The sequence below is a fragment of the Engystomops pustulosus genome, chromosome 6, assembly GCF_040894005.1.
Source record: "Engystomops pustulosus chromosome 6, aEngPut4.maternal, whole genome shotgun sequence".
NCBI classification, from domain to species: domain Eukaryota; kingdom Metazoa; phylum Chordata; class Amphibia; order Anura; family Leptodactylidae; genus Engystomops; species Engystomops pustulosus.
Window position 1 is genome coordinate 101,906,708 of NC_092416.1, and position 20,610 is coordinate 101,927,317.

The 20,610-nt window shown below is 43.5% G+C and overlaps 1 protein-coding gene across 2 annotated transcripts in view; it reads right to left on the reverse strand.

Moving 5' to 3' along the window:
• LOC140064055 (sulfotransferase 2B1-like) overlaps window positions 1-20,610 on the reverse strand; it is a 121,841-nt gene that overhangs the window by 84,697 nt on the left and 16,534 nt on the right. For both annotated transcript variants that reach the window (XM_072110498.1, XM_072110499.1), the window contains exons 2-3: window positions 19,306-19,443; window positions 8,838-9,046 (exon numbers count right to left, since the gene is read on the reverse strand). In XM_072110498.1, the coding sequence (XP_071966599.1) occupies window positions 8,838-9,046; window positions 19,306-19,443 (347 nt within the window). The remainder of the gene's footprint in view (window positions 1-8,837; window positions 9,047-19,305; window positions 19,444-20,610) is intronic.

The window sequence follows — 20,610 nt, forward strand, 5'->3', positions numbered from 1 at the left end:
GTCTAGGGAAGCCCTGGAGATGTGGAGACCATATATGGACAGATGGTGATGTCTCGCTGATGACCTGCTCCCTGCTCTGCCACTAACCCGACACATCTCTCAAAAGGATTCCCTGCCGATGTCTGCTCTGGGGAATTCCTAGGAGATGCAGACACCATATATGGACACATGATGATATTACCCTAATGACTTGCTCTGAGCTAACCCGACACATCTCTCAAAAGGATTCGCTAACCCTACATATAATAGAAACCTGGTATGGAACCGTTCTGGTTTTAAAAGTACTGTACAAGTAACATGATTTCGATACATCATGCAACCCTAACCCACGCTTAGTCCGAATCAGTCAGACTGTCTGACAGCACGCCCCCTAAGTTGCATAAAATCCAGAGCAGCTGCGCCACAAAAAGGGTCGCTTGGGACACAACTGCAGCGCACCTGTCAGGATTCGGGGTGCGTGAATCCACTGGACCACCGCGGGAGGTGGTTCTAGCCTTACGGCTAGCCCGCGAGGGCAGGTGGCAGAGATGCAACATCAAGTCCGATCCAGGAGCGGGAACGCAGGATACACAGGAACACACAGGAACGCATGAGACACAGGAAGGCGAGATAATCGCTAGGGAACTTTTTCTAAGGCTGTGAGGCACAAACATCCGACAGGGGACACAGGAACGGCTGAAATTTAAGCAGTATGGCTGGCCGTTTGAATTTCATGGAGCTGCCACGCGCGCGCCCTAGGAGGCGGGGACGAGCGCCATGCTGCTAGAGTCATTGCTGGATCCTGGGGAGGCGAGTGGAACACCGGGGACCATGAGCAGCGGAGAGGGGCTCGGGTGCGTCTGCTACCCAAGTGACGAGGAGCACCTGTGACAGTACCCCCCTTAGGCCTCCCCCTCTTCTTGGACTGGAGCACATGCTGCTAGAGTCATTGCTGGATCCTGGGGAGGCGAGTGGAACACCGGGGACCAGGAGCAGTGGAGAGGAGTTCGGGTGTGTCTGCTATCCAAGTGACGAGGAGCACCTGTGACAGTTCCCCCCTGCGGCCTCACCCTCTTCTTGGACTGGAAAAATTTTTGCAGAAGACCACAGTCCAAGATGTTATCCTCTGGCTCCCAGGATTTTTCCCTGGCCCAAACGCTTCCATTCAACAAGGAAGAACCGCTTACCTCTAACTGTCTTCATATCCAGGACCTCCATTACCTCAAGACATTGGTGGAATCAGCCTCAGGAGCAGGAGGAGGCACTTGCTGAGAGAAGCCGGTTTCAGGAAAGAGACGTGGAAGGAATTCAGGATGTGCATGGAGGGAGGAAGGCGCAGCTTGTAGGCCACAGGATTGAGGTGCTTCAGCACCTCAAATGGACCCAGGAAACGAGGATCAGGCTTATAACTGGGTATCTTCAAACGGACGTACCTGGAAGACAGCCATACTTTGTCCCCTGGAGAGAAGACTGGAGGAGATCTGCGCTTCTTGTCCGCCTGCGTTTTGGTGAGGACAGATGTCCTAAGCAAAGATGGACGTGTTTGCTCCCAGATGGATCTGAGATCTCAGACCAATTCCTCCACGGCAGGAACATCAACCTCTCAGCAAGTGGGAGAGGAGGACAAGGATGTAGTCCACATACAATAAAAACTGGAGTCCAGCGAGTTGTAAAAGAACTCTGCCCAAGGTAGCAGGGTGGACCAGTTGTCCTGTAGGGCAGAGACAAAGGGGCAGATTTACTTACCCGGTCCATCCAGCGGCGCTATCTGTGTGTGGGATCTTCCGGCGATTCACTAAGGTAGTTCCCCCGATGTCCACCAGGTGTCGCTGCTACGCTAAAGTTCGGAATGCATTGAAGTTCACCAAGCCAGGCCGTGTGCAGGTAATCGCGTGCCAAGCAACACTTTTTTTTAAAAAATGTGGCGGTTTATCCAAATACGTTGGGTTTTCTTAGGCCACGACCCCGATTTCCGTTATTCAGGAAAAATCGGCGCAAAACGGAAAACTTCGGGTAACCCGCCGTGAAAACGCGATTCGGGCCCTTAGTAAATAACCCCCATTATGGCGGAAATAGGAGCCCAGGGTCTTATTAACTCACTCAACTTGTCCATTGGTCTGTGGATGATATGTAGATAAAGTCCAGCTTTATTTGTAGCTGACTGCACAGGGATCGTCATAAACGGGATATAAACTGGACCCCACAGTCCAAGACAATGTGCAAGGGGAGTCCATGAAGCCGGAAGATGTGCAGGAAGAACAGGTTGGCAAGGTGGGGAGCTGATGGCAGACCTGGCAGAGGGACAAAGTGAGACATCTTTGGGAACCGGTCGGTTATCAGCCGGATTACAGTATTAACAGAGGAAGATGGAAGATTGGTGATAAAGTCCATTGCCACATGAGTCCATGGGCAACCGGGTATTGGTAACAGCAGAAGAAGACCAGCAGGTTTAAGATGAGATGGCTTGTTTTGGGTGCAGGAAGTGCAGGAGCCCACAAAATCCTGTACATCCTTGACCAGATCTGGCACCAGTAGAAATGGGAAATGAGGGCGACAGAGCATTTCAGTAATCACCAACAGAGAAGTTCCTTTCCGCGGCAGAAAAGGTCTTGGAAAAGAACCCACATGTGAGAGTTCGACCTTCAGGGGTAGTGGGTAGCGTTTTTTTACTGTGACCTTATTGAGACTGCGGTAATCAATGCACGGACGGAGAGAACCATCCTTCTTGGCAACGAACAAGAATCAAGCACCAGCAGGGGATAAAGACTTGCGGTCTTTGGAAGACTGGAGCCTTACAGGGAAGACAATGGGTCCTGACTTGAAGTAGTTCCAAACGTTGCTCCTCAGCGTGCTCAGTAAACCGGATGTCTATCTGAGTGGCCAGAGAGATTAGATGAAAGATCCGTGCAGACAGGGCGTTTTTGATCTCACTCAACAGTCCCTTTTTAAAAGTTGCAAGCAAGGCCGCCTCATTCCAATCCAGCTCGAGGGCTAAGGTACGGAACTGGACTGCGTATTCTCCCACAGAAGAGTTCCCTTGACACAGGTTCAGGAGTGCGGTCTCAGCTGAAGATGCTTTAGCAGGTTCCTCAAAGACAGACCGGAACTCAGCAAAGAAGGAAGTGATGTCAGCTGTACCAGGGTCCTCCCTGTCCCAGAAAGGAGTAGCCCATGCCAGGGCTTTCCCGGAGAGAAGGCTGATCATGAACGCCACCTTAGCCCATTCTGTGGCATTAGCTATGAAGGCATTAGCTCAATATTCAGGGAGCAGTGAGTAACGAAGCCCCTGCACAACTTGGCCTCACTGTCATATTTGGAGGGCATGAATAGACACAGCCAGGACTTACCAGTAGATGATGCAGCTGTAGAAACAGGAGTTACTGCAGGTACTGGACGCAGGTGCTGGGTAGCCACTAACTACTGCAAGGTGGCGGTGAGTTGTGCAAGTTGCTGTCCTTGCGCGACAATCTGTTGCGACTGGTATTCCACAAAGGTGCTAAGGTCAGCCTTAGTGGAACCTCGGCGGGTTCCATGGCCGGATCTTACTGTCAGGATTTGGGATGCGTGAATCCACTGGTCCACCGCGGGAGGTGGTGCTAGCCGCCACCTGTGACCGGAGTCTAAGTGGCACCTGGTCTTCACCAGAGCCGCCACAAAGCGGTCGGGACTTGCTATGGCAGGGTACCACCAGGTCATTCCACAGGTGCGACTAGCCAGTGGTGGCAGCCGAGGTCGAGGTACCTTAGCAGGAGACTTGTGGTCTGGTCCAGCACAAGGTCAGGGCAGGCGGCAGAGATGCAACGTCAAGTCCGATCCGGGGTCAGCAACGGGAGGTCCAGGCAAACTGGAAGGGGAACACAGGCATAAAGGACACGGGAACTCAGGAGCAGGAACACCCAGGAACGCAGGAGACACAGGAACGCAGGAGACACAGGAACGCAGGAGACACAGGAACACAGGAGACACAGGAACGCAGGAGACACAGGAACGCAGGAGACACAGGAATGCAGGAGACACAGGAATGCTGGATAATTGCTAGGGAGTTTCTTCTAAGGCTGTGAGGCACAAAGATGCGGCAGGAGACACAGGAAGGGGCTGGAATTTAAGCAGTATGGCTGGCCGGCCAGTGCAAATTATCGGCGCGCTGGCCCTTTAAATTTATTGAAGCAGCCGTGGACGCCCGGGAGGCAGGGGCGCTGGATCCTGGGGAGGTGAGTGGAACGCCGGGAGCCAGGACCAGCGGAGAGGGGCACGGGTGCGCCTACGACCCGCATGATGGGTTGCAGGATCACCCGTGGCAGCACACACTACTTAAAGAGAACCCGTCATGCAAAATAACCCCCCTAAACTAAATATATTTTCATAAACTGCCATTAGAGAGCATTGCCTCAATCCCTTTATTGTCCCTCTACATGCCTGTAAACCTGAGCAAAGAGGTCCTAAAGCTGTATGCAAATGACCTGTGAAATGTCCAATGAAGCATTAGCATATTCAAGCTGTCCACTCTATTCATGAGTGGGAGGCACAGCCACACCCCCAGTGCATGACTGACAGCTTGTATAATGATGTGAGGCTGTATAATGATGTGAGGCTGTATAATGATGTGCTTCCTGGTGCTGGTGGCCACACCCCCTGCAGCCTGTGTGTGCATGTGTGTGTGTTTAGGAGAGATACAGCAGCTCCAGGCAGCCATGTTACAGCAGAACATGTGAGATTCATGTGTAGCTGATGTCTGTGTCTCTCACCTGTGTATTAGGAGGATGCAGCATGTCAGCAGATGACATACACACACTAGCAATGCTTTACTATACATTACACACAGACATGAGCAGGGGGAGGAGAGGGGAGGGGGAAACAGGGGTGACATCACTGCCTCTGACCATGTGACCAGCCTCATTTACATGATAAAAAATAGATGATTTTACAATGATTAATGTATGAAATTACTAGATAAAGGCTGTGATGGGATCCATGTGATCTGCTCCAACAGGTAGTAGTGCCAGGACAAGTGACACAGACCTGATGACAGGTGTCCTTTAAATACCTGTGCAATCCATTTTAACATTGGAAAACGGGCACAATCCGACTAAAGTGCGTCGCAAAGCAGCACAAAGCCCTTAGTAAATGTGCCCCATTATCATTTCCTAAACAGGTCCTTCCCCCCTTGGTCCCTCCCAGTGTCCTGCACCTCGGTCTCTCCAATGTTTGTTTACAGGGCATGGAAGCTCTGCTCTTGCAGCTTACAACCCCTTTATTTGTAACATTGAGAGATAGTATTTCTGAGCTATAAAATGGACAGACCCAAAAGTCCATATAAAAATATCATATAACGAAATTTTATAAATAATAGAATCTCTGACCAGATCTCCTTAATATAGCACTCAATATCTTTCTCTCTTTATTATAAAATCTTCTAGTGCAATTCAATTCTTCTACACCCCAAAGATCTTTTCACAAGAAAAAATCCCCATTCAAAATGAAAAACGTCACCATGAATCCTCCTTTCAAAAATCTCCATGAGGACACCAGCCTTATAAATCCGACAGCCTCTTCCAGGGTATGACTAACACCCGTCCTCATGTTTCTTATATATCCTAAATTCATATAATAAAAATACTTATACTTATTCATAACACTCTTATTTCATTATACATTCACTACATTCATATAATACATTGTTTCATATGCCATATACATGTTTATTGTAAATCATATATGCATATGAAACAATGTATTATATGAACGTAGTACCGATATCGAGTGCCACTATGTTAAGGGGCTTGGGTAAGATATTTTATTATTTATAAAATCTCATTATATGAGAAGACTTAATACTTGGTGGCAAACTCTCCTGCAGAGCTTGAGTTGCATTTAACCCCTTAACGCCGAAGCCACTTTTCACCTTTCTGACACGGCCCAATTTTTCAAATCTGACATGTGTCACTATAAGTGGTTATAACTTTGGAACGCTTTAACATATCTAAGTGATTTTGAAATTTGTTTCATCGTCACACAATGAACTTCATGTTAGTTAAAAATTTTGGTGGTATGTTTTGCATTTATTTATGAGAAAATCAGATATTTGGTGAAAATTTGGAAAAATTCTCAATTTTTGAAATTCAAAATGTTCGACTTTTTCCACACATAGTTATAACAGCAAAAAAACTTAATGACTAACATTCACCGAATGTCTACTTTATGCCTCCGTGGTTTTTTATACATACTCTCATTTTTGTAATATGCTATGGGCTTTAAACGTCAGGTGCAATTTTTCACATTTTAATAAAAAAAGCTAAATACTGCTTTTGAGGGACCTGCTCAGGTTTGAAGCAACTTTGAGAGGCCTAAATAAAAGTAAAACCCTGTAAATTATCCCATTATAGAAACTACACCCCTCAGCGTACGTAATACAACTTTTATGAAGTTTGTTAACCCTTTAATTGTTTTACACAGGGGTTAACACAAAATCGGATGCAATTTCAAAATTACATATTCTTTGGCTAAATGAATGTGTTTTTCATAAAATGTACAAATTCTCAGTGGATAAAATACCAAAACACTCCACAAAATCTCTCCCGTGTATAACAATACCCCATATGTGGTGGTAACCTGCTGTATGAACACAGGCCTGGGCATTGAGGGGGGAGCTGCGCCATTCAGAACAGATTATGCATTGTCACTTTATAATGGCTATACAATCTTTATTTTTTTGGCAATTTGCACATATAAGGGTTTAATTTTTGCAACATGAGATGCACTTTACTTCATTTTAGTGGGTCTGTAGCTTTTTGATGAGATTTTATTAACCCTTTAATGTATGGAAGAAAAGAAAATTGGCAATTTGGGGTTTCTTTTTTTGTATCTTTTTGGGGTCTTACACCGTACACTAAAAATACTATATTATCTTATTCTATAGATCACTACGATTACGCTGATACCTCATTTATATAGGTTTTTTTATATATATTTTTACAATTTTACTGGAAAAAAACGAATATAAAGAAAATCACAGCTGGTTTAGGGCTTATGTTTTATGTGTTGAGTTGTCCTTTTCAGTGCTACCATTTTGGTGCACCAAACTTTTTTTGATCACTGTTTGAAACATTTTTATGAAGGGATTTTATGAAAAACTTACATTTTTGGCAAGTTTTTTGGGCTTTGTTTTTACAGCGTTCACCGTACAGGTCCAGTAATGTTTCTGACTTATTTTACAGATTATTACGGATGCGGCAATACCAAATATGTGGGGGTTTTTGGAGATTTTCAGTTTTTTTTACTCTGGGGTCAACACCCGTGATCAGAGAAATCACCAATCGCGGGTGTTAGAGGCGGGTGTTGGCTATAATATATAGCTGGCGCCAGAAGCATGACGTAGTATTACTGCATATTGCACGTATTGCACGTCCCGCCATTCAGTAATACCAGGTAAAATGTAGGGAAGGGGTTAAAGACGCACTTTGTGAACACGGCCTCAAAAGGTTAGGTGTATTTCAGCAGCCGTGACCAGGTTTTTAAGTGTTTTAATGAACATTTTGGATTCAAATAACAATTTTTTCTTTTTGTGAAAAGTATTGGAATTAAGTATCGTAATTTGAGATGGGCCAATTTATCTAAATTCGATTCGACTGGTTCGCCGAATTTTCAGAGAAAATTTGATTCAAATCGAACCATAATGAATCACGACATGTGACGTAGCAGTACGTCACAAGCTGGGTGCATATTGCAGCAAAGGCTCACCTGTAACACCTGCAGTTGGCAAAGCTGCCGGCGGCTTAAAAAAAATGGCGACGAGGCCTCAGTTTAACCCTTTCATTATAATGTGCGATCAGCTGTGTACACCAAAGTATAAAAAAGCTATTAGCGCCAGAAGATGGCAAAATAATTTTTTTTTGTACAGGAGGTTTGAATTTTAGTAAATCTATGAAAACATTATAAAACCTATACAAATTTGGTATACCTACCGCCATACAGTGAGGAACACTACCGCCATACAGTCAGGGACACTACCTCCATATAGTGAAGAATACAGCCATACAGTGAGGAACACTACCGCCATACAGTGAGGAACACTACCGCCATACAATGAGGAACACTACCGCCATACAGTGTGGGACACTACCGCCATACAGTGAGGAATACTACCCCCATACAGTCAGGAATACTACCGCCATAGTGAGGAACACTACCTCCATACAGTGAAGAATACAGCCATACAGCGAGGAACACTACCGCTATACATTGAGGAATACTACCCCCATACAGTGAGGAACACTACCTCCATACAGTGAAGAATACAGCTATACAGTGAGGAACACTACTGCCATACAGTGAGGAACACTACCGCCATACAGTGAGGAACACAACCGCCATACAGTGAGGAACACTACCGCCATACAGTGAGGAACACTACCGCCATACAGTGAGGAACGCTACCACCATGCAGTGAGGAATACTACCGCCATACAGTGAGGAATACAGACATACAGTGAGGAGCACTACCACCATACAGTGAGGGACATTACCGCCATACAGTGGGGAGCACTACCGCCATACAGTGAGGAGCACTACCCTCTTACAGTGAGGAACAGTACCGCCATGTTCCTTTCTTCTTCCCAGATTTCTCTGCCCCATGTAACCCATGGGGTTCCTGGCCATTTTGCTAATGAAGGGGGGAAAAAAATTTCACGAATCACTGTAAACTTCACATTCATTAGAATCGATTCGCCCATCTCTAATCTTAATGCTTTTCCAGATATCGTATTGCACTGAATATGTTGGCATCAGTGCAACCCTAGTGGATTACATGATAAATTATTTTATGTAAAAAAAAATTCTATTTTTATTTTTTAGATACATACCTTAGCTTCGCTTGTGAAGAAAGATTTAGCAAAAATGTGGCATGGCAAGTGAGAAGTAAGCACCCTTGGAGTAACTACATCTTTGATCTGTGACTGTCCTTCTATAGTTTCATACCATGGAGATCGAAGCCAGATAGGAAGAGAGTTGCACCAGGTGGGATCCCCTTTCGTCCTCAACAAGCTTAAAATCTCTATCATCCAGTTTGTGCCTGCAAAAGCAATATTCTTTAATAATATTATGTTCTACTATACCAGTTGAGATTTAGGGGCAGTTTTTTTTCTCCTTAGGAAATCCCCATAGAAGGTAAATATCAATTATTAAACAATTCTTCAATTCAATTCTTCAATTTGGGGGAGGAAGGGGGGCTGGAATGAGATTGGGGAATAAGGACAAAAGGAATACGGACAGGGAAAACCATATAAAGTGTATGTACACAAATGCTAGAAGCCTCACAAACAAAATGGAGGAACTGTAACTCTTGATGTTGGAACGGAAATATGATATAGTGGGTATCAGCGAGACATGGCTGGACAGTAGCTATGACTGGGCTGTTACTATAGATGGTTATAGTCTTTTTAGAAAGGATCGTATAAATAAAAAAGGGGGAGGGGTTTGTTTATATGTGAATTCTTGCCTCAGGCCCGTCTTGCGAGATGACATCAGTAACGCAAATGTGGAGTCCCTATGTGTAGAGATAAGAGGAGGGAAAAAGAATAATAAAATATTACTAGGGGTTTGTTATAAGGCTCCAAATATAATGGAGGCAGCAAAGGAAATGCTGATAAGTGAAATGGATGCGGCTTCAAAGCATGGTGAAGTACTTATCATGGGGGACTTCAATTACCCAGATATTGACTGGGGGGCAGAAACCTGCAGGTCCTTCAAAGGTAGCAGGTTCTTGTCAACAACAAAAGACAATTACCTGTCGCAACTAGTCCTGGAGCCAACAAGAGGGGGGGCACTGCTGGACCTTATCCTTACCAACAGACCTGATAGGGTATCAAAACTACAGGTTGGGGGGAACCTGGGGAATAGTGATCATAATATCATTGATTTTGTATTACGCTTTACTAAGCACGTTAGTGAAGGGGCAACCAACACTCTAAACTTCAGGAGGGCAAATTTTCATCAACTAAGGGAAGACCTTAAAGGCATAGACTGGGATAATGCTCTCAAAGACAAAAGCCCCCCCCCAAAAATGGGACTTTTTCTCATATATTCTGAAAAAGTCCTGTGAGAAACACATACCTTATGGGAAAAAGCATAAAAGGAACAAGAAAAAGCCTATGTGGCTAACTAGTCTTGTAAGGAAAGCAATAAGCGAGAAAGATAAAGCGTTTAAGGTGCTAAAACGTGAAGGTAGCGATGAGGCATTACAGGATTATAGAGAGAAAAATAAATCCTGTAAAAAGCAGATAAAGGCCGCAAAAATAGAGACTGAGAGAAATATTGCCAGGGAGAGCAAAAATAATCCCAAATTATTTTTCAAGTATATAAATGATAAGAAATTAAAAACAGAGAGTGTGGGTCCCCTTAGAAATAACATGGGGGTCATGGTGGAAGGAGATGAGGAAAGGGCCAATCTACTGAATGTCGCCTTCTCAACTGTCTTTACCCAGGAAAATCCCCTGGTGGAAGACACAATGAGGAATAATGTAAATTCTTTTTATAATGTCAACAGTTTAACCCAGGAAGAGGTACGGCGCCGCCTCACAACCACTAAGATAGATAAATCACCTGGGCCAGATGGCATACACGCCCGGGTTCTGCATGAATTATGTACGGTGATAGACAGACCGTTATTTTTAATATTTGAAGATTCACTGAGGACTGGTTATGTTCCACAGGAATGGCGCATAGCAAATGTGGTACCAATATACAAAAAAGGATCAAATAGCGATCCTGGAAACTACAGACCCGTAAGTCTAACTGCTGTGGTGGGGAAAATATTTGAGGGGTTTATTAGAGATGCTATCCTGGAGTATCTCACTGTGCACAACCTTATAACCCAGCGTCAGCATGGGTTTATGAGAGATCGGTCCTGTCAGACTAATCTGATTGGTTTCTACGAGGAGGTAAGTTCAAGACTGGATCTGGGGGACACTGTGGATGTTGTATATCTGGACTTTTCAAAGGCATTTGACACCGTGCCACATAAAAGGTTGGTATATAAAATGAGACTGCTGGGAATAGGAGAAAATCTGTGTATCTGGGTAAGTAATTGGCTTAGTGATAGAAAACAGAGGGTAGTCATTAATGGCACATTCTCAGATTGGGTTGATGTTACCAGTGGAGTGCCACAGGGGTCAGTATTGGGGCCACTTCTTTTTAATATTTTTATTAATGACCTTGTAGTGGGTTTACACAGTCAAGTTTCAATATTTGCAGATGATACTAAGCTGTGTAAAGTAATAAATACTGAGGTCGATAGTCTAGCATTACAGAGGGATTTGTGGAAGCTTGAGGGATGGGCAGAGAAATGGTTGATGAGGTTTAATGTAGATAAATGTAAAGTTATGCACTTGGGCCATGGAAACAAAAAGTATAATTATGTTCTAAACGGTCAATTACTTAGTAAAACTGAAGCTGAAAAGGACTTGGGCGTATTGGTGGATGGTAAACTTAATTTTAGTGACCAGAGCCAGGCGGCTGCTGCTAAAGCAAATAAAATTATGGGATGTATCAAGAGAGGAATAGATTCTCATGATAAAGACATAGTTCTGCCCTTATACAAATCCCTGGTCAGACCACACATGGAATATTGTGTACAGTTTTGGGCACCAGTGTATAAAAAGGATATAGTAGAGCTGGAACGGGTGCAGAGGAGAGCAACCAGGATTATTAGTTGAATGGGGGAACTATAATACACTGACAGATTAAAAAATTTGGGATTATTCAGTTTAGAAAAAAGACGACTGAGGGGAGACCTCATTACAATGTACAAATACCTGAACGGACAGTACAAGGATCTCTCCAAAGATCTTTTTATACCTAGGCCTGTGACCAGGACAAGGGGGCATCCTCTACGCCTAGAGGAGAGGCGATTCTACCATCACCATAGACAAAGGTTCTTTACTGTAAGAGCAGTGAGACTATGGAACTCTCTGCCGCAGGAGGTTGTTATGGCCGACTCTATGTACATGTTCAAGAGAGGCCTGGATGACTTTCTGGAGAGAAAAAATATCACGGGTTATGGGGATAAAACATTTATTTAATTCTTGAAGGTTGGACTTGAGTCTCCTTCCAGCCTTATATACTATGATACTATAAAAAAAAAAAAAAAAAGAAAAAAAGTGCTGCAACTTTTGTATGTAATAAGTTTGGTGGTATTATTGAACCGAGCCTTCTATTTTATTGAATAGTGTAAGATATCCATTTTGGGACTTCATTAACATACATTTCCCGACTCACCGGAGTTCACACACGGGGATACCTACTCTATGGAGTCCCAGAATTTAGCCCTTAAGCTCCGCCCACTTCCACAAAATGGCGTCCTTACGCTAAATTTACTCCACAGAATCTCAGCCCCAGCCAATCCGCACTGCCACCACCCACGAGTTACTTATGCAAAGAAGGCCGTAGGCACCTCAACCACACAGACAATGCACCCTGATGATAACTCAGCACATGCACTCACTACTTACACGATATTACAATTATAAACTCACACAGAACATGCAATCGCTTACTACATGGACTATGCTAATAATGACCTCTGGTAACGTGATTCCCTTCAGAGACTCAGATTCTTTAAGGCTACAAGCAGAGGCTTATTAAAAAGTTTTATTTACATAAAAATGCAGTACACTCAAAGAATTAAATTGTCAGATAAAATGAAAACAGGATTAAAACAATACACATACAATACTTACAAACAGTTATGGGAGAAGAAACAAAAAAATTCTTGCTAGTGGAATAGGAAGAAATTCTTTGGCCCGAGGACAGGGCATAAGCATCGATCCAGCCTCCTATTGTCATAGAGTCACCCAGACTGAACACTACTATGTGGCTGCTTCATTAATTTAAGCCCAGGTGATTTTTTGACCCCCACCCCTGGCTGTGATGTCACTGTGAGGGGGATTTTTCTATCCCCCTCCCATCAGTGAGCTACTTTTTGGGTCTGGGTTTTTATGAGAACCCCATAACTTTTGATTGGGAGATGGCACGATTGTGCCATGGCTTCCAACCAAACGGGCATGTTATTCCCATTAACCCCATACCAAACTTGGGGTGTCTTAGCCTAATATCAGGGGTGTTCTGCTATTGGCTGCCTTCCATTGCAGCTAATGTTCTGATTTTCGGTCCAGAAGTGTGTCTAGACCCCATAACTGTCCTGTGTAACTTGGGACCTATAATTATGAATTATGTCCCAGTTATGGACAGCTATGATATTCCCCTTTGTCTGAATTTGGAGGGAAAAACATGCAGTCTGTGGCTTCTTTTCATCCCCCACTAGTTAGACTACTCTGGCCGAAAGGTGTTAATTTTACCACTTAGGAAGACAATGCTTCTCTGATCAAGCATAGACTCCCTGGGGTTTTATAACCACCCTGCCAGGCTCATCTTCTGGCTGGTCTTAAACAAATGCAGCCTAATGATTTATAACAGGCAGAATGAAACACAAAGAAAAAAAATATATATATATATCAAACAAACTGTGGAGGAGTAATATTATTATCACATTCTACTATACCAGTTGAGATTTAGGGGCAGTTTTTTTTTCTCCTTAGGAAATCCCCATAGAAGGTAAATATCAATTATTAAACAATTCTTCAATTCAAGTGCTGCAACTTTTGTATGTAATAAGTTTGGTGGTATTATTGAACCGAGCCTTCTATTTTATTGAATAGTGTAAGATATCCATTTTGGGACTTCATTAACATACATTTCATAGTGCCCATTTGTGCCCTGTTTTGGATGTGGCATGATCTTATGCCAGAGACAAAGACAGGAATAGTCTCTTGGTACCTAAACACAGAACCAAAGGAAAACGGAAACTCCCTCTGATTTGTATGTTTGATGATAAGGTTTCTGTGGTCAAGAATATCCTTACTAAATTCTGTGGTATACTGAAACATGAAAGTGACCTACAGAACAGAATTAAAATGACTTCTCTATAACATTCTGAAGGGGTCGGAACTTAAGTGATCGCTTAGTACAGGGGTCCCTAATCTTTTTACAAAGGGGGCTGTTTACTGTCCCCCTCTAACTGTTGGAAGGCAGGACTAAAGTTTAAAAATAAAAAAAATATAAGAACTTACTTGAAAACACAGCATTAGCGGTACATGTGACCGCATCCCTACACTGGTAATTATTTAATATACTGCACCCTGTTGTGAACTATTTTATATATTGGTTCACACCAAGACCACGGACAGGCACTGCCAATGTAAAATCATGTTTAGAGAGTGTCCACGCATCCCAAATATGACATATGTTAAACCAAAGAAGAAAAGTGGATGCGTACTAAGGACTGAGATTATGCAAAATACTTTATTAAATCACAACAAGAAAAACAGGACATACATAGGTATAAAAGCACTTAAAAAACACACACACAAGAAATGTGTGTTGGACTCTCCTGGGTCGGAATATGGCCCAGTCCTACCCGGCTAACAAAGTCCACGACAATGTGCACAATATGACAATCCAAAAAATGTGTAAAGAAAGGCAAACAGACCAATGTATATGTCAAATAAATAACTAATGGGCTGCCCTACTCATACAATACCCAGTATTATCCTCAGAGGACCAGTAGAACCGAGTCGTGTGTCTGGACAAGGAGCCGGGGAGGGAGAGAACCCCACGCGTATCGTCACCTCGGGGTGACTTCCTCAGGGGTAAGTATCTAAGAAATGAAAAGTCCTGTCTATATAGGGGCCAAGCTCCCCACCCCAATCAGTGTTCACATATCCTATTGGTCCCTACGCAAATAGAGTCCTACCTCCAAACACCTCGTGTAAGGTTGGAGCCGGCGTGTGTCTAGTCATAATGCGCATGCGCAAATGATCATAGTCACATGATCGATCATCTGGTTTTCGAATCAAAAGCCACGCCTCCTACTCGGAGATAGCGGAGATATTGCCACACGTGGTGAGTCACATGATTACAAGATCAGAGCCGCGCCGCAATCGATCAGGAGGCGCGGCTCTGATCTTGTAATCATGTGACTCACCACGTGTGGCAATATCTCCGCTATCTCCGAGTTGGAGGCGTGGCTTTTGATTCGAAAACCAGATGATCGATCATGTGACTATGATCATTTGCGCATGCGCATTATGACTAGACACACGCCGGCTCCAACCTTACACGAGGTGTTTGGAGGTAGGACTCTATTTGCGTAGGGACCAATAGGATATGTGAACACTGATTGGGGTGGGGAGCTTGGCCCCTATATAGACAGGACTTTTCATTTCTTAGATACTTACCCCTGAGGAAGTCACCCCGAGGTGACGATACGCGTGGGGTTCTCTCCCTCCCCGGCTCCTTGTCCAGACACACGACTCGGTTCTACTGGTCCTCTGAGGATAATACTGGGTATTGTATGAGTAGGGCAGCCCATTAGTTATTTATTTGACATATACATTGGTCTGTTTGCCTTTCTTTACACATTTTTTGGATTGTCATATTGTGCACATTGTCGTGGACTTTGTTAGCCGGGTAGGACTGGGCCATATTCCGACCCAGGAGAGTCCAACACACATTTCTTGTGTGTGTGTTTTTTAAGTGCTTTTATACCTATGTATGTCCTGTTTTTCTTGTTGTGATTTAATAAAGTATTTTGCATAATCTCAGTCCTTAGTACGCATCCATATTTTATATATTGGCCCAATTAACCCCTCTCCATTAATTATTGAATATGCTGCCCTCCCCCCTATTAATTACTAGACTGTACTTCATAATTAATTATTTCCAAAGCCCCCCATTAATTATTTCCTATGCTGCCTTCCACCATTAATTATTTTCTATGCTGCCCCTTATAATTAATTATTTCCTATGCTGCCTTCCACCATTAATTATTTTCTATGCTGCCCCTTATAATTAATTATTTCCTATGCTGCCCCTCATAATTAATTACTTTACATGCTACCCCCCATCATTAATTATTTCCAATGCCACCAGTCATAATTAATTATTTCCTATGCTACCCCTCCACCATTAATTATTTCCTTGCTGCCCCTCATAATTAATTATTTCAGATACTGTCCCTTAAAATTAATTATTTCCTATGCTGCCCCCTTAATTATTTCCTTTACTGCCCCTCATAATTATGACTAAACTTGAGGATGTATATATGGATTTTGGATTATGGACTAATGTACATATTAATTGGGTTCTATATGTATATATTATTTGGGGGAATACATGTATATTATTGAGGGGGCCATTATGTGTAGTGTTGATTTGGGTCTATGTACGGTAGTTTTGTGGATGCCTAGAGAAGTACCTTCACCAGGTACAGGCTACGGAGACACTCCCGGAGAGAGATAAGCAGGTGCCAAGTGGCTGGGGTCTGTATTTCCTTGTGACGGTCCTCCACCTCCTTAATCTGGGCCAGGAGAGCAGTGGCCTGGGCGTATCAGTATCCACAGTGGGGAGAGCAAGGTAGAAGCACATCCACTGTCCAAAGTGTTAGGCAATGATGCCTAGCAATGATGCCCAATGATGGTGAGAATAAGTGTTCGGCCATTTAGACCCGATTCAGTGAGGGATCATTGGTGGTCTGGGCAGGCACGTTCTTGGGGGACGGAGACTTCCAGGCCGGTCACGGCGTCTTCCCTGGGGTGAGAATAAGTGTTCGCCCATTTAGACCCGATTCAGTGAGGGATCATTGGTTGTCTGGGCAGGCACGTTCTTGGGAGACGGAGATTTCCAGGCCGGTCACGGCATCTTCCCTGGGAACGCGGCATCACTGCGGCCTGCAGCCAATCTGGAACATCACATGGGGGCCACCACAGCAGGTCCAAAAGAGCTGGCAAGTCGCTGGTGGCATGGACAGGCAGTGAGCTACCTCGCTTTCACACCACCTGATTAAATGGAAAACCCCAAACATATGAAGTATCACATTCTCTGATTTTGTCCAGTAGGGGGCATAACATTTATCTGTAAGGTGCGGGCCGAGAGATCTGGAAGAATTTGTATATAGACCCCACCATGTGTTAGTTGGCCTTTTTCTCTGACACATCTCATCAGCCTCTCTTTAGTGCAGTAGTGGTGGATTCTGAATACCACATCATGTGGGGTATCAGGGTCTGATTTTGGACGCAGGGCTCTGTGCACTTTATCCAGCTCAATTGGCGAGTCCAGTGGGTCCCCCAGAACTACAATAAACTACAGATTGTGGTTATAATGACACTAAGATCCTCACCCACTTCATTCTCAGGTAGGTTCCTCACCCGCATGTTGTTACAATGGCCCCGGTTCTCAAGGACGTCGTGCTCCAGAGTCAATTAGCGTATCATGTGCTGTTGCAAGGTTACCCGCTGTTCTTGCTGCTCCAGATTCGCTTCGTTGGATATAGTTTGTCTTTCTAGAGAACCCACCCTCAATCCCATCTGTTCCATAGTGTGGTGCACCTCATCCAGGCATTAACGTTGCATCTTCTCCATCCTGGAGATCATAGAATTGAAGAAAATTCTTGTAGGTAAACGTCTCAAGGCTCCATGTAAATCAGCCCATGCGTGGGATCTCAGGATATCTTGGGCCCACCTGTGATGAGGGGGGCCGGTGGCCTGGAGATGCAGATGGGGAGAAAGTCAGGGGCGGTGAAACCTGCTGCCCAGCAACCAACCCATAGCGCTTCTTGGCAGGCTCGTCATCACTTCTCCTAGCCCAGCTGTGTTGCATGAATTGCACCCGGTGTATAACGGGTGTGGGTGGAGAGGAGCCCAGTGCTATGTGATGTCAAAAACTCCTGTATGTAGTCCTTCCAATATTTTCCCCACAAATGAAGACCTGTAATTGCCTGGCAAAGTTCTAGAGTGTTTTTTTAAACGTTAAAGGGGTTGTCTGAGTTCTGAAAAAAAAAACTAAGGGAGGCCGGGAGGGCGCTGCTTAAAAAAAGAAAGTCCTACTTAACTTCCGGTGGCCTCCAGTATCCAGCGCTGCTGTCACTCCGGTCCGGGCGCCATGTAAACAAACATGGCCGCTGGAGCAGCGCTGGACTCAGCTTCCGGCTGGACGTGGCCGGGCACGCCTATCTGTCCCTATACACAGCATTGTGTATGGGGGCCGGAAGGTTGTCGGGTCCGGCTGGAAGCTGAGTCCAGCGCTGCTCCGGCGGCCATGTTTGTTTACATGGCGCCTGGACCGGAGTGACAGCAGCGCTGGATACCGGAGGGCACCAGAAGGTAAGTAGGACTTTCTTTTTTTAAGCAGCGCCCCCCGGCCTCCCTTAGTTTTTTTTTCAGAAACTCGGACAACCCCTTTAACACCACACTTGCCTTCCGCCAGTCACTTGGCACAGATTTTAGACAGTGGCACAGCAATAATTAGTTCTTTAAGAACTCTGGGGTATAACCCATCTAGTCCAGGAGACTTGTACATATTTATTTTATTGAGCTTAGATTGCATCATGTCTACATATCACCAGTCCAGTATATTAAAGGATGTATCTATGTAGGAATCTTGGTTTTGGTAACATATCTATGTGGCAGTCTTGGTTCTGGTCATGTATCTATGTAGTAATATTTGTACTGGTCCTGTAACTATCTAGTAATCTTGGTTTTGGTCCTGTATGAATGTAGGAATCTTTGTTCTGGTCCTGTCACAATGTAGTGATCTTGGTTCTGGCACTAATTCTACGTAGCAATTTTGGTTCTGGTAACATATCCTGGCATGCTGGCTCATCACATGACAGATGAGAAAAAATGTAAAAAAAAATAATACGCCTCCAGCTTCTATAGTTTTGCACTACAAAACACTGAAATAGGGGACAATGCAATGCTTTTTGGGTATAATGAGAGGAGGGACCTCGGTATTAATTTTAACCCAGGACCCAGAGGAATTTAGTTACACCACTGCATATAAGGTTTGAATCACTGTGGGTTAGCCAAAATACATTTGAAGTATAGCAGAAGGGAATTAAACAAATCTCATCCACTTACTAAATGGGAAAAATAGAAAACTTTTAAAATTATTCCCATAATAATAATAATAATAATAATAATAATAATAATAATTACTTTTTTAATATATTCCTGAAGCAGGTTTAGAATGCACAGCTTGTAAATATCACGGCAGATTCTAAGTGACGAATTTTACCTTTAAAATGCAGTAACAAGAACAGTGTAAATAAATGTAATATTACATGTGTGAGAGTTCAAAGCTCATTTGCATCTTTTTTTAATAAAATGTCGAATTATATTAGACAGTAAGCTGTTGCCCCATCTCAAATACAAAGAGATACAAGTGTGTACTGAAATAATATGTAAAATGTCAAAACAGTAAATACAGTAAAAGATTTACCTGACTTAGGGTAAGTAACAATATAGACATCATCATCGAGAACTTCAAATTCATTTTCTGCAAAGCTGAGAGCCTCTTCAGAGTATGAACCAGGGGAAAAGTTTACCCCTTTGTATTTAAAGTATTCAAATGACATTTCTATATGTTAAAACAAAAAGAAAAATTCAATACTGTAGCACAGCAAAATCATTTACACTTTGGCAGTATAGTTCATAAATATAGAACAAAAGAACAGTTAAATGGATGTGCTGCTTTGGATCAACAGTCTTAGACACAGTCTAAGATATTGCTTATTTGGGTGTCAATATGAGGGACAGTTTGTTTCAGGAGCGAACCACTCCTCTCATCAGGTCCGAAAATGTGAACACACTAAGGGTACATTAAAATTACAAGAGTGCACAGTTTGGTGTAAAAATATAAAAATAAAAATCTAATAATATAAAATGTATAAATATGTGTGATAACACTGACAATAACTATACATTAATGAAATAAATAAAAAATTAAACTATATATAAATAAATTCTGTCTAATATTAATAGGGTGCATGCTCCATGTTTAACCCCTTCACTACTACCATACGGCTACATATGTCCTATTTGCACATGCTCCGTGCTGAAAGGACGTTTATACATGTCATGACAGTGGCCAGCTTCAAACAGTTATATCTCCTGAACCCTGGCACATAGAAACACATATTCTTCTGTGTCATTCTTCTGTCTCATATTAAACAGAAGAATCTCCTCTTTAACAGCTTAATGTTGCAAGGCGTTATAGTCTTTTTCAGCGGGTACTTTGCGCAAAAAGACACACAGCTGATCATCACTGACATTGGGCCCAGGGGACCAATCACAGCCGTCCATGCCCGACGATCACAGCAATTGGTCATCCAAACCAGCCTGACCAATCCCAGTTCAAGAGGTAGGAGAGAAGCTGGTTCCCAGATCTGATTCTGTCATTTTGGTGACAGAAGTGACAGGATGAGAGCCGTGTATAAAAGCTCTGTCCCCTCAGTGTATCCAGTGTGCCCCGTCACATACAAATACCCCCCAAAACCCACTGTGACCCCTCCACAACCCTCTTCCTTAACTCTATTCAATTTGACAGCCGGGGCTGTAATTTTGTTTTGTGTAGTTCTTTTTTTTTGTCATAAAATTGATGTGATTAGGGCTAGTGGTTAGAGCTACTATATATATTCAGTAGCTCTAACCACTAGCCCTAATCACATCAATATATATATATACACTCACCGGCCACTTTATTAGGTACACCTGTCCAACTGCTCGTTAACACTTAATTTCTAAT